Genomic DNA, 11,819 nt, shown 5'->3' on the forward strand with positions numbered 1-11,819 from the left:
ACATAGATAAAGGAAGGTAAAATAAGGTGAACAGAGGTAAAAAAAAGTGGGTAAACAAGTAAAAGAAGGTAAATATAGGTAAACAAAGGTGAAACAGATCAAATAAGGTAAACAGAGGTAAAAAGTGGGGTGCACATACAATACTGACTGTACACATGCTCTTTTGGAAGGAAGGAGGACAAGTCAATGGCCATAAGTCCATGCAATGTATGGGCATGTCCACATACACTCCTCCATACAGGAATCTCAACGTGTCGTGTGACAAAAAAGCTGGAACAAAGCTGCACTCAAGTGTAAAGTGTGCACATTTTGGCAACGCCGCCTTCACTTTGTCCAGCCAACACGCGTGGCAGATAACCAGCCTTTGTCTACAAGGCCACTTTTATTCTAAGAACCCATTTGGCTGATGAGTTGTGAAAGTTTGCCGTGGCCCCGAGACAAATTGCTTTGCCGCTCTGCAAATTGCCCAGCCGTAAAAAAAAAAAAAAAGAAAAGCGATCCCCGACTGCGCAACGCTGAGCTTCTCAGCCCTGCACAATGCGAGACTGTCGTAGTGCCAGGCGGCTCCCAGGTGGGAATGTTTAAATGTGTTTAACTACTCCTTGAGGGTGTTGCTGTAAATAAGTATTCAGGGAAGTTTGCTTCAGCTGCTAATGTATTTTTTAACCCATTTGTCACTTCTAATTCCTTCTCCTGCAGGTACTTTGGGACGCGCAGGCAATGGGACAGTCGTGGGGCGTCCAACCTGGAGGAGCTGCACCAGCGACTTAGCCAGATCATGATCCGTCGCCTTAAGGCTGAGGTGCTAAGTCAGCTTCCCCCCAAAATCCGCCAGCGCATCCCCTTCGACCTTCCAAAAGAGGCTGCAAAGGTAAATTCACGCTAGATTTTCTAGCATTTTGGGGGTGTTGATTGGTGCACCTTTGGAGCTGTCCACCAAGATTATGGATTAAACATGAACGTGAGAACTTTAATTTGGTTTGTGTGGTGCACCAATCGACAAAGCGGAAACAAATATGGCAGCTGAGAGTAAGGATGTACCGGTATTTTTGGTCAGTCCATGAGGACCTTGAAGATTCTGGTCTAACAATACTGCTATCGGTATATAATGACAAATAAGGAAGCAACGCCATGTAAAAGTTTGTCACGGAACCATATTTCCTCTTTAAAAGTTCCTCACAGTCACGCACGCCATGTCAGTTCAAAGTGAATGCTCTTTACTCACGACGTGTTCATCCACAGGCCAATAGTAATCCACTCAAAAAAGTGAAAATTGTGTGGCATTAAAAGACATCTCGTTTAAATGTGTTTCAGTTCGTCCTGTCTCTTGAATACAAAATGGACGATCGAGCGTTACATTTGCTCGCTGAGTCTTTTTATTTATATATTACACACCACACACTTGGGTTGTACGGTATACCGGTACTCTATAGTATCACGGTACTAATGGATCAAAAACGGTACTTACTCTGTTTGAAAAGTACCGGTTTCCAATTAATTTTTTTATTTATTTTTTTAACGGTCATGACGGCGCGTTTACGAGCAGAGGAGCATGTTGGGCAGCGCACAATCACAGAGTACTTACAAGCAGACAGTCTGTAGACAGAAAAGGGAGAACAAATGCATTTTGGCCTAAAAACTAACGATAAAGGTGAAGTTATAACACTGAAACGCCCTCAGGAAGAGATGCTTTAAGGCATGGCTAGCTAGCTAGCAGCTAACATCCATCCGCAGTCGGCAGTGTTTTCGCTACTTCTAAATCACTAATCCTCGCCTCCATGGCGACAAATAAAGTACGTTTCTTACAAGTATCATCCCTGCAACCCAAAATGTTGAACGAGCCATATTGGACCAAAAATACAAAAAAAAAAATCTGTCTGGAGTCGCAAAAAATAAAAGTCCTATAAGTGTTATAATGAAGGCAACACATGATGTAAGTGTCTATATTACGGTAGCTATATTAGCCTACTATGAAAATGTGTCGCAGGCTGACACAAATCTTCGTTGACAGAAATGTTGAAATGTAATATTTATTCTACACACATTTTTACAACGTCGGAAAACATTAGTAAAATGGAGGCTGCTACGGGGTGAGATAACTCCTGAAAATTACTGTCTTAGAATGGCCAAAGGTAAAGATGTGTGTGTCCAAGTGTGGATGGATTGAATGGATTTATAACTATCTATGCAAGCTGGGTTACGTTTGCTGTGGTCAATAACGGCACACAAACCACAGGCAATATTATATACAGGTAATAGGTCATGAGAAATGCAAATATAAATTAAATACACAGAGGACATAAGTAAAGGAAATCAAATGAGCCCAAATATACCTACAAACAAGGCATAATGATGCAATATGTACATAAAGCTAGCCTAAATAGCATGTTAGCCTTGATTAGCTTGCAGTCATACACTGACCAGATATGCCTGATAAGCACTCCACACAAGTTAATAACATCAACAAAGCTCACCTTTGTGCATTCACGCACAGTATAAAAAGATTGGTGGACAAAACGAGACAAAGAATGAGTGGCATAAAACACGTCTTTCTCCGGCATCGTTGAAGAAAGTTATACAGGTAGACAAACTACGGCGAGTTCAAGGACTACCAAAATTAGTAGGACAAAACGGTGCTCGCCAAATACTCTCATCAGAGAATAATGTTTCATACAAACAGTGGGATTTCTAACAATTAGGGAGGTTTGTGTCATGTTGTCCTCCCACAGAAACCATATTAAAACAAAAATATATTTTTTCCCTCATCTTTTTCTATTTTCATACATTTTTGAAAAAGCTCCAAAGAGCCACTAGGGTGGCGCTAAAGAGCCGCATGTAGAGCCGCAGGTTGCAGACCCCCGGGATAGATAAAAGGAAAACTTTGCAGCTTTGGAGCCAATTGTAAAACAATATGGAACAACAGCATATCTTTGAACAAAATGTACTGTAACTTTCTTGATACTAAAGTTAGGGAAGTGAGTTGTGTATCAAATTAAAGCTCCTTTTATGCTTTCTCTGGTTACAAGGATGCTATTCAGCATATGTATGCAGTGTGTATAATAAATGTTCACTTACCTATAAAAGACAGAACACTTAATATCTTCATGAACATTGCAGAGTTCTGTTTATTAAATGTAAACAAGTGCCTGGCCTGCAGTGTATGAGTCATCAATATATGTACAAACCCCGTTTCCATATGAGTTGGGAAATTGTGTTAGATGTAAATATAAACGGAATACAATGATTTGCAAATCATTTTCAACCCATATTCAATTGAATATGCTACAAAGAAAACATATTTGATGTTCAAACTGATAAACATTTTTTTTTTTTTGCAAATAATCATTAACTTTAGAATTTGATGCCAGCAACACGTGACAAAGAAGTTGGGAAAGGTGCCAATAAATACTGATAAAGTTGAGGAATGCTCATCAAACACTTATTTGGAACATCCCACAGGTGAACAGGCAAATTGGGAACAGGTGGGTGCCATGATTGGGTATAAAAGTAGATTCCATGAAATGCTCAGTCATTCACAAACAAGGATGGGGCGAGGGTCACCACTTTGTCAACAAATGCGTGGGCAAATTGTTGAACAGTTTAAGAAAAACCTTTCTCAACCAGCTATTGCAAGGAATTTAGGGATTTCACCATCTACGGTCCGTAATATCATCAAAGGGTTCAGAGAATCTGGAGAAATCACTGCATGTAAGCAGCTAAGCCCGCAACCTTCGATCCCTCAGGCTGTACTGCATCAACAAGCGACATCAATGTGTAAAGGATATCACCACATGGGCTCAGCAACACTTCAGAATCCCACTGTCAGTAACTACAGTTGGTCGCTACATCTGTAAGTGCAAGTTAAAACTCTCCTATGCAAGGCGAAAACAGTTTATCAACAACACCCAGAAACGCCGTCGGCTTCGCTGGGCCGGAGCTCATCTAAGATGGACTGATACAAAGTGGAAAAGTGTTCTGTGGTCTGACGAGTCCACATTTCAATTTGTTTTTGGAAACTGTGGACGTTGTGTCCTCCGGACCAAAGAGGAAAAGAACCATCCGGATTGTTAAAGGCGCAAAGTTGAAAAGCCAGCATCTGTGATGGTATGGGGGTGTATTAGTGCCCAATACATGGGTAACTTACACATCTGTGAAGGCGCCATTAATGCTGAAAGGTACATACAGGTTTTGGAGCAACATATGTTGCCATTTAAGCAACGTTACCATGGACGCCCCTGCTTATTTCAGCAAGACAATTCCAAGCCACGTGTTACATCAACGTGGCTTCATAGTAAAAGAGTGCGGGTACTAGACTGGCCTGCCTGTAGTCCAGACCTGTCTCCCATTGAAAATGTGTGGCGCATTATGAAGCCTAAAATACCACAACGGAGACCCCCGGACTGTTGAACAATTTAAGCTGTACATCAAACAAGAATGGGAAAGAATTCCACCTGAGAAGCTTAAAAAATGTGTCTCCTCAGTTCCCAAATGTTTAATGAGTGTTGTTAAAAGGAAAGGCCATGTAACACAGTGCTGAACATGCCCTTTCCCAACTACTTTGGCACGTGTTGCAGCCATGAAATTCTAAGTTAATTATTATTTGCAAAAAAAAAATAAAGTTTATGAGTTTGAACATCAAATATCTTGTCTTTGTAGTGCATTCAATTGAATAAATAAATGATAAATGGGTTATACTTGTATAGCGCTTTTCTACCTTCAAGGTATTCAAAGCGCTTTGACAGTATTTCCACATTCACCCATTCACACACACATTCACACACTGATGAATATGGGTTGAAAAGGATTTGCAAATCATTGTATTCCGTTTATATTTACATCCAACACAATTTCCTAACTGATATGGAAACAGGGTTTGTAATATTGAACATCATTTCACTTCATAATGTAAGAAATGTATACCGGCATACAATACAGATGAACAAAAATGTTTTGTTCATTTTCTGATAAGATAGTTATTGGTTTGGGGTAAAATAAGGTACAAAAATAAATATACAGTATATAACAGATTATAAATAAACAGATTTACAGTTACCGTATATTCCGGACTATAAGCAGCGGCTTTTTTCCTACGCTTTGTACCCTGTGGTTTATAAAACAGTGTGGCTAATTTATGGATTTTTCTTCGCTAACGACCGTAATGCAAATTATTTTACCAAAAAACAAGCAAAGACACTGAAAAGGTGTGTCATTGTTTGTGCTATGGTGCCATCTTTTAAACGAGTTTGCTCACTGCGGGCGCTGCGGTGTGAACGTCTATAGTACTTCCTTCTGTTTAGTAGGTCGGACTGGATAATACAAGTGCCGTTCCGTCTTCTTCGTACATAGTGTTTCTACTCGCACGGATTCTTCATTCATCGCTCCAAGCAACGTTTCTAAGTTTTACAATATAACTAAAACCATTTATACTCACTGAACCGTCCCGTTTGTGATGTCTGTAGGAGTGTTTTCATGCATATTTGTACGTGCTATCGTAATGTAATTAAGCCAGCGTCATTAGCATTAGCTTTACGAGTGTCTTTATTGGGAATATTAACTTACAGCGGCATTCTTTTTGTATTGTTTCAGTTTCAAAAATTCTTCAGTAAATTCACCAAAACGTCGCCGTTGAATTATTGAGTCTGTTTAGCTGATTGGAGAGCTAGTTTCCGCAGTTAGTGAGTCCATGACGATGACTTATGTTTTGTCTGATCAACTGTTTTACTGCCGGGTTACAAACACCGTTTGGAAACGATTAAAGTATGTAAATAAACATTAACGGAATCATTTTGTGTAAATACCTCATTTCCCAGTGTATATACCTGCGGCTCATAGTCCGGTGCAGCTAATATATGAAAAAAAAAATTTCCCAAAATTTAGTGGGTGCGACTTACACTATATTGCCAAAAGTATTTGGCCACCTGCCTTGACTCACATATGAACTTGAAGTGCCATCCCATTCCTAACCCATAGGGTTCAATATGATGTTGGTCCACCTTTTGCAGCTATTACAGCTTCAACTCTTCTGGGAAGGCTGTCCACAAGGTTGCGGAGTGTGTTTATAGGAATTTTCGAACATTCTTCCAAAAGTGCATTAGTGAGGTCGCACACTGACGTTGGTCAAGAAGGCCTGGCTCTCAGTCTCCGTTCTAATTCATCCCAAAGGTGTTCTATCGGGTTCAGGTCAGGACTCTGTGCAGGCCAGTCAAGTTCATCCACACCAGACTCTGTCATCCATGTCTTTATGGACCTTGCTTTGTGCACTCGTGCACAGTCATGTTGGAAGAGGAAAGGGCCCGCTCCAAACTGTTCCCACAAGGTTTGGAGCATGGAAACGTCCAAAATGTTTTGGTATCCTGGAGCATTCAAAGTTCCTTTCACTGGAACTAAGGGGCCAAGCCCAACTCCTGAAAAACAACCCCACACCATTATTCCTCTTCCACCAAATTTCACACTCGGCACAATGCTGTCCGAAATTTAGCGTTCTCCTGGCAATTTCCAAACCCAGACTCGTCCGTCAGATTGCCAGATGGAAAAGCGTGATTCATCACTCCAGAGAATGCGTCTCCACTGCTCTAGAGTCTAGTGGCGACGTGCTTTACACCACTGCATCCGACGCTTTGCGTTGGACTTATTGAGGTATGGCTTAGATGCAGCTGCTCGGCCATGGAAACCCATTTAATGAAACTCTCTGCGTACTGTACGTGGGCTAATTGGAAGTTCACATGAAGTTTGGAGCTCTGTAGCAACTGACTGTGCAGAAAGTCTTAGCACTATGCGCTTCAGCATCCGCTGACCCCTCTTTGTCAGTTTACGTGGCCTACCACTTCGTGGCTGAGTTGCTGTTGTTCCCAAACTCTTCCATTTTCTTATAATAAAGCCGACAGTTGACTTTGGAATATTTAGGAATTTGTTGCACAGGTGGCATCCTATGACAGTTCCACGCTGGAAATCACTGAGCTCCTGAGAGCGGCCCATTCTTTCACAAATGTTTGTAGAAACAGTCTCCATGCCTAAGTGCTTGGTTTTATACACCTGTGGCCGGGCCAAGTGATTAGGACACCTGATTCTGATCATTTGGATGGGTGGCCAAACACTTTAGCCAATTGCGCTCTCACCACATTCTACAGAGGCACTATAGAGCATCTCTGTCTGGACTGGAGCCTGCTGTGCCTCAGACTGGAAGTCTCTGCAGAGAGTGGTGATGACGGTGGAAAAGATCATCAGGACTCCTCTTCCTCCTATCCAGGAGATCGCAAAAAGCCGCTGCATGACCAGGGATCAGAAAATCTGCGGAGACTCCTCCCACCCCCACCAAGGACTGTTTTCACTGCTGGACTCTAGAAAGAGGTTCCGCAGCCTCCGTAGCAGAACCTCCAGGTTCTGTAACAGCTTCTTCCCTCAGGCCATAAGACTCTTGAACGCATTAAAATAATCCCCTCAATTACCCCCAAAAATTAATTAACTCGCTGGAATACAAAGACAACAAAACATACATCTATAAACGTGGATCCATATGCAAAAGTGCAATATATTTATCTGTACAGTAATCTATTTATTTATATCTGCACCTTATTGCTCTTTTATCCTGCACTACCATGAGCTAATGCAACTAAATTTCGTTCTTATCTGTACTGCAGAGTTGAAATTTGAATGACAATAAAAGGAAGTCTAAGTCTAATACCGGTGCGCTCTATAGTCAAGAAAATACGCTAATTTGTTTGATCTGTGTCCTTATCGGCCGTTCTCACTCATAAATGATTGGTATTAGAAATGGTCCTTACATCCCTCATACTAATAATTCAAGAGTTTCAGTTTGGAAGTGTGTCCACATAGTTTTGCATTCCCAGCGGAGGCAACAAGCCCCAACAACCTACCTGGGTTATTTTTTTCTTATCATTTCAGCCGCAGCAGAAGTGGGGGGAAAACGCACTGAATGAGCTATTTCAGATCTAATTATGCACCCAGACACATTTCTTGGAGTGACACAACAATAAGAAAGATGCCCAGAAAAGTGACGATGCTGCATTTTTACCCCAATCCCCCCGAATGCTTTATTTTGTGGCTAACTATGGTCAATGCTTCTCCATAGAGATGCCAATTAGGTACATGCAAAACTTTCCGAAATGCTCTTGTTGTGTTTTGTAGCTTTTCTTGAACAAGACCTTTATCTGAAGTCAGCTGAAACAGGTCATTTATCTCAGGAGGAAGTAGTGGCATTTGTTTGTTTATTAAATGAATCTGAGTGTTTATTACCACACAAAAAAAAATGTCGAACCCTCACTTTTAGGGGTGGGTTGAATTATCGATTCTTGGGTGTGTCACAATTTTTAAAACGATGAACAAACGTCCAAATAACGATTATTTAAGTATGTTAAACAAAGTAGTACAGAATATAGGACTAGCGCTAAACACACAAAGCAAAACACAGGCAGCAGGAGAGAAGGAGCTAAGCTAAGCTAACTCTGTACAATTGCTAATGCTCATTTGTAGCATGTTTATATGCAACGTAAATTAGCATTCCAACATGTTTCCGTTTATTTTGGAATGTCACAGAGTAGTTATTTTCTGTACACTCTATTTCTGTGTTATCCGTTTTACAGTGTTTGAAAGTAAAGACTCAAATTGAGGGAACCTGTTATCTGTCAGCTTAGCTAGCAAGAAGAGACGTTGCCAAGCGGCCCTTAAAAGATGGAATCATCCCGTTTTTAGAGACATAAGTACGGGTTCCGTATAGAGCTGTCAAGGGATGCACTTTTTTCTGTATATATTTTTTTTACTGTGATAATAAGAAATAGTCCATAACATATCAATAGATTTCATCAAATACCGTACATCTTTGACAATAGCTTGCCTGACACTGCACTTTATGATCGTGACACTACACTTCATGATAGTGACAATACACTTTATGATACTGACACTACACTTTATGATAGTCACACAACACTGTATGATAGTCACACTACACTGTATGATAGTCACACTACATTTTATGATAGTCACACTACACCTTATGATAGTCACACAACACTTTATGATAGTCACTCTACACTTTATGATTGTGACACTGCACTTTATGACAATGACACTTTACTTTATAATAATCACACTACACTTTATGATAGTCACACTACACTTTATGATTGTGACACTGCACTTCATGATAGTGACACTTCACTTTATGATAGTCGCACTACACTTTATGATAGTCACACTACACTTTATGATAGTCACTACATTTTCTGATAGTCACACGACACTGTATGAAAGTTACACGACACTGTATGAAAGTTACACGACACTGTATGATAGTCACACTACACTTCATGATAGTCACACTACACTTTATGATTGTGACATTGCACTTTATGATAGTGACACTTCACTTTATAATATTCACACTACACTGTATGATAGTCACACTACAGTGTATGATAGTCACACTACCTTATGATAGTGACATTACACTTTATGATAGTCATACTACATTTTATGATAGTCACACTACGCTGTATGATAGTCACGCTACACTTTATGATAGTCACACTACAGTGTATTATAGTCACTCTACACCTTATGATAGTCACACTACACTTTATGATAGTCATACCACAGTGTGTGATAGTCACACTACACCTTATGATTGTGACATAACACTTTATGATAGTCATACTACATTTTATGATAGTCACACTACACTGTATGTTAGTCACACGACACTATGATAGTCACACTACACTAGTCACACTACACCTAATGATAGTGACACAACACTTTATGATAGTCACACTACACTTTATAATAGTCACACTGCACTTTATGATAGTGACAGTCCACTTTGATAGTCACACTAGAAACAAATGATCATTGTATCCTGTTCATTTTGTTGTTTTGCACAAAACAATAGATTATTGAACAATTAATTTCACACATATTTGTAATAGTCCAAGACCTGCACATCTAATTACATTCAGGTTGAAATCAAATAATATAGAAACATGTGTGTAGATTGTCAGTCATCAGGTCATATAATCCAAAAAGGTTTAATGTCTGCAAATGGACTCTTCTGAGTCTAGTTGCCTCCATTCAGCCTTAGCAGATAGTAAAAAAAACTCCTTTCACACAAATAAAAAGGGCAAATAATATCAGGTCGACCTGATTTTAAGGTGTACTTTTTTTCTTTTTTTTTTTACAGAGAGTTGGCAACCCTTAGCAGGATCAGAACAGACTGCTTGTATTTAAGTTCTAGTATAGGACATTTTTTAATGCAGGCCAATACAATCTAATATCTATATTGAATCAATACACCCCTATAGTATCACAATATTATAGGTTTTACAGGTTTTACCCGCAAGATGAGTTTGCTATGTATGAAAATGAGCTGACATGAAAGAAACTGCTGTTCTAAATGTGTCCACTGGATGTCGCAATAGCAATTCTTTGTATCCCCTGCGAGAGCACGCATGACTTCAGAGGGGGCGGAGCTATGTGCCGTGTTAAGATATAGGCAACACTTCCGTGTTTGGACATAAGTACTTAAGCTGATTATTATTATACTATACAAAATTTAGATTATGTTCATGCCTTGATTGTCAAAGATGTTGTTGGTAATGTAAACGGTGACCTTTCTACACCCCCAAAAAAAGCTTTTTGATAATCTGTACATTTTGTGTTGTACTTATGACTGCACGGGGACACATTTTCAGGGCGCACATTAATATGCTGAAGCAATATGTAGCCCCTTCTAACTTTATGTCTTATTAATTAAATAAGTCCAAATTCACAAGTTTTGTTGCAGATGATGCTACATATGTACCAGTGGCGTGCCGTCACTAGAGGCAGGGGAGGCACGGCCTCACCTGCCATCATGGAAAGAAAAAAATAGTAAAAAGAAAAAAAATAAATTTAATTGTTATATGTATCCAGTGATTATACTAAAGTTATTTTCCATTTAACTTCACCAGTTTTAGATTATTTTTATTTTTATTTTCACATTTGCCGTTCAAATACTGAGAAGAGACGGTGCGGTGATCAGCAGCCAGTTGAGGCACGTCACTGATTTGTGCCTCAACATGGATTGTGCGCAATGACTCGGCTAACTGCTGGCCTGCTGTGCAGTGACACCGTATTGCTATATGAATTATATTATACATTTCCATAGTTTAGTTAGCTGAGGTATATAATGTACAGTGTATTTTGTCAACAACTGTATGTGTGTAACTATTTTTAGTGCTGATCGATCATAAAACTGGAGGCTCGTCTCATAACCCCGCCTCCTGGTGCCAAGCACCTCCGCCGCGATGCACCGCCCGACGGGAGCGCCACACCAACCAAAGCCCACACCCAAACCCTCCACGTGCAAGACCGAATCCACCCAAAAAAAGTCACTTAACAAGAAGCCAAAAAATGCAAAAACAACAATGCTAGCGCGGCGCGCCGGAGGAGCCGTGAACAGGGACACAACATTAGGTACACCTGCAGACGGCAGCGCGGATTTCATATTTCATTCATTCACAACTCTTCCAACACAAACACCACTGTTCCCGCACTTATAAGTAAAGGTAAGACCATAATAACGTTTTTTTTTATTAAATGTGCTTTTTTGTGTGCATGCTACAGTTTGTAAGTGTAAAGTTAAAGTAAAGTACCAATGATTGTCACACACATACTAGGTGTGGTGAAATTTGTCCTCTGCATTTGACCCATCCCCTTGTTCACCTCCTGGGAGGTGAGGGGAGCAGTGGGCAGCAGCGGCGCCGTGCTTGGGAATAATTTTTGGTGATTTAACCCCCAATTCCAACCCTTGATGTTGAGTGCAA

At 40.2% G+C, this 11,819-nt stretch overlaps 1 protein-coding gene across 1 annotated transcript in view; it reads left to right on the plus strand.

Moving 5' to 3' along the window:
- zranb3 (zinc finger, RAN-binding domain containing 3) overlaps positions 1 to 11,819 on the plus strand; it is a 278,301-nt gene that overhangs the window by 63,836 nt on the left and 202,646 nt on the right. The window contains exon 6 of the mRNA XM_062059225.1: positions 700 to 871. Coding sequence (XP_061915209.1) covers positions 700 to 871 — 172 coding nt within the window. The remainder of the gene's footprint in view (positions 1 to 699; positions 872 to 11,819) is intronic.

The sequence above is a fragment of the Entelurus aequoreus genome, linkage group LG01 (assembly GCF_033978785.1).
Source record: "Entelurus aequoreus isolate RoL-2023_Sb linkage group LG01, RoL_Eaeq_v1.1, whole genome shotgun sequence".
Classification (NCBI taxonomy): Eukaryota; Metazoa; Chordata; class Actinopteri; order Syngnathiformes; family Syngnathidae; genus Entelurus; species Entelurus aequoreus.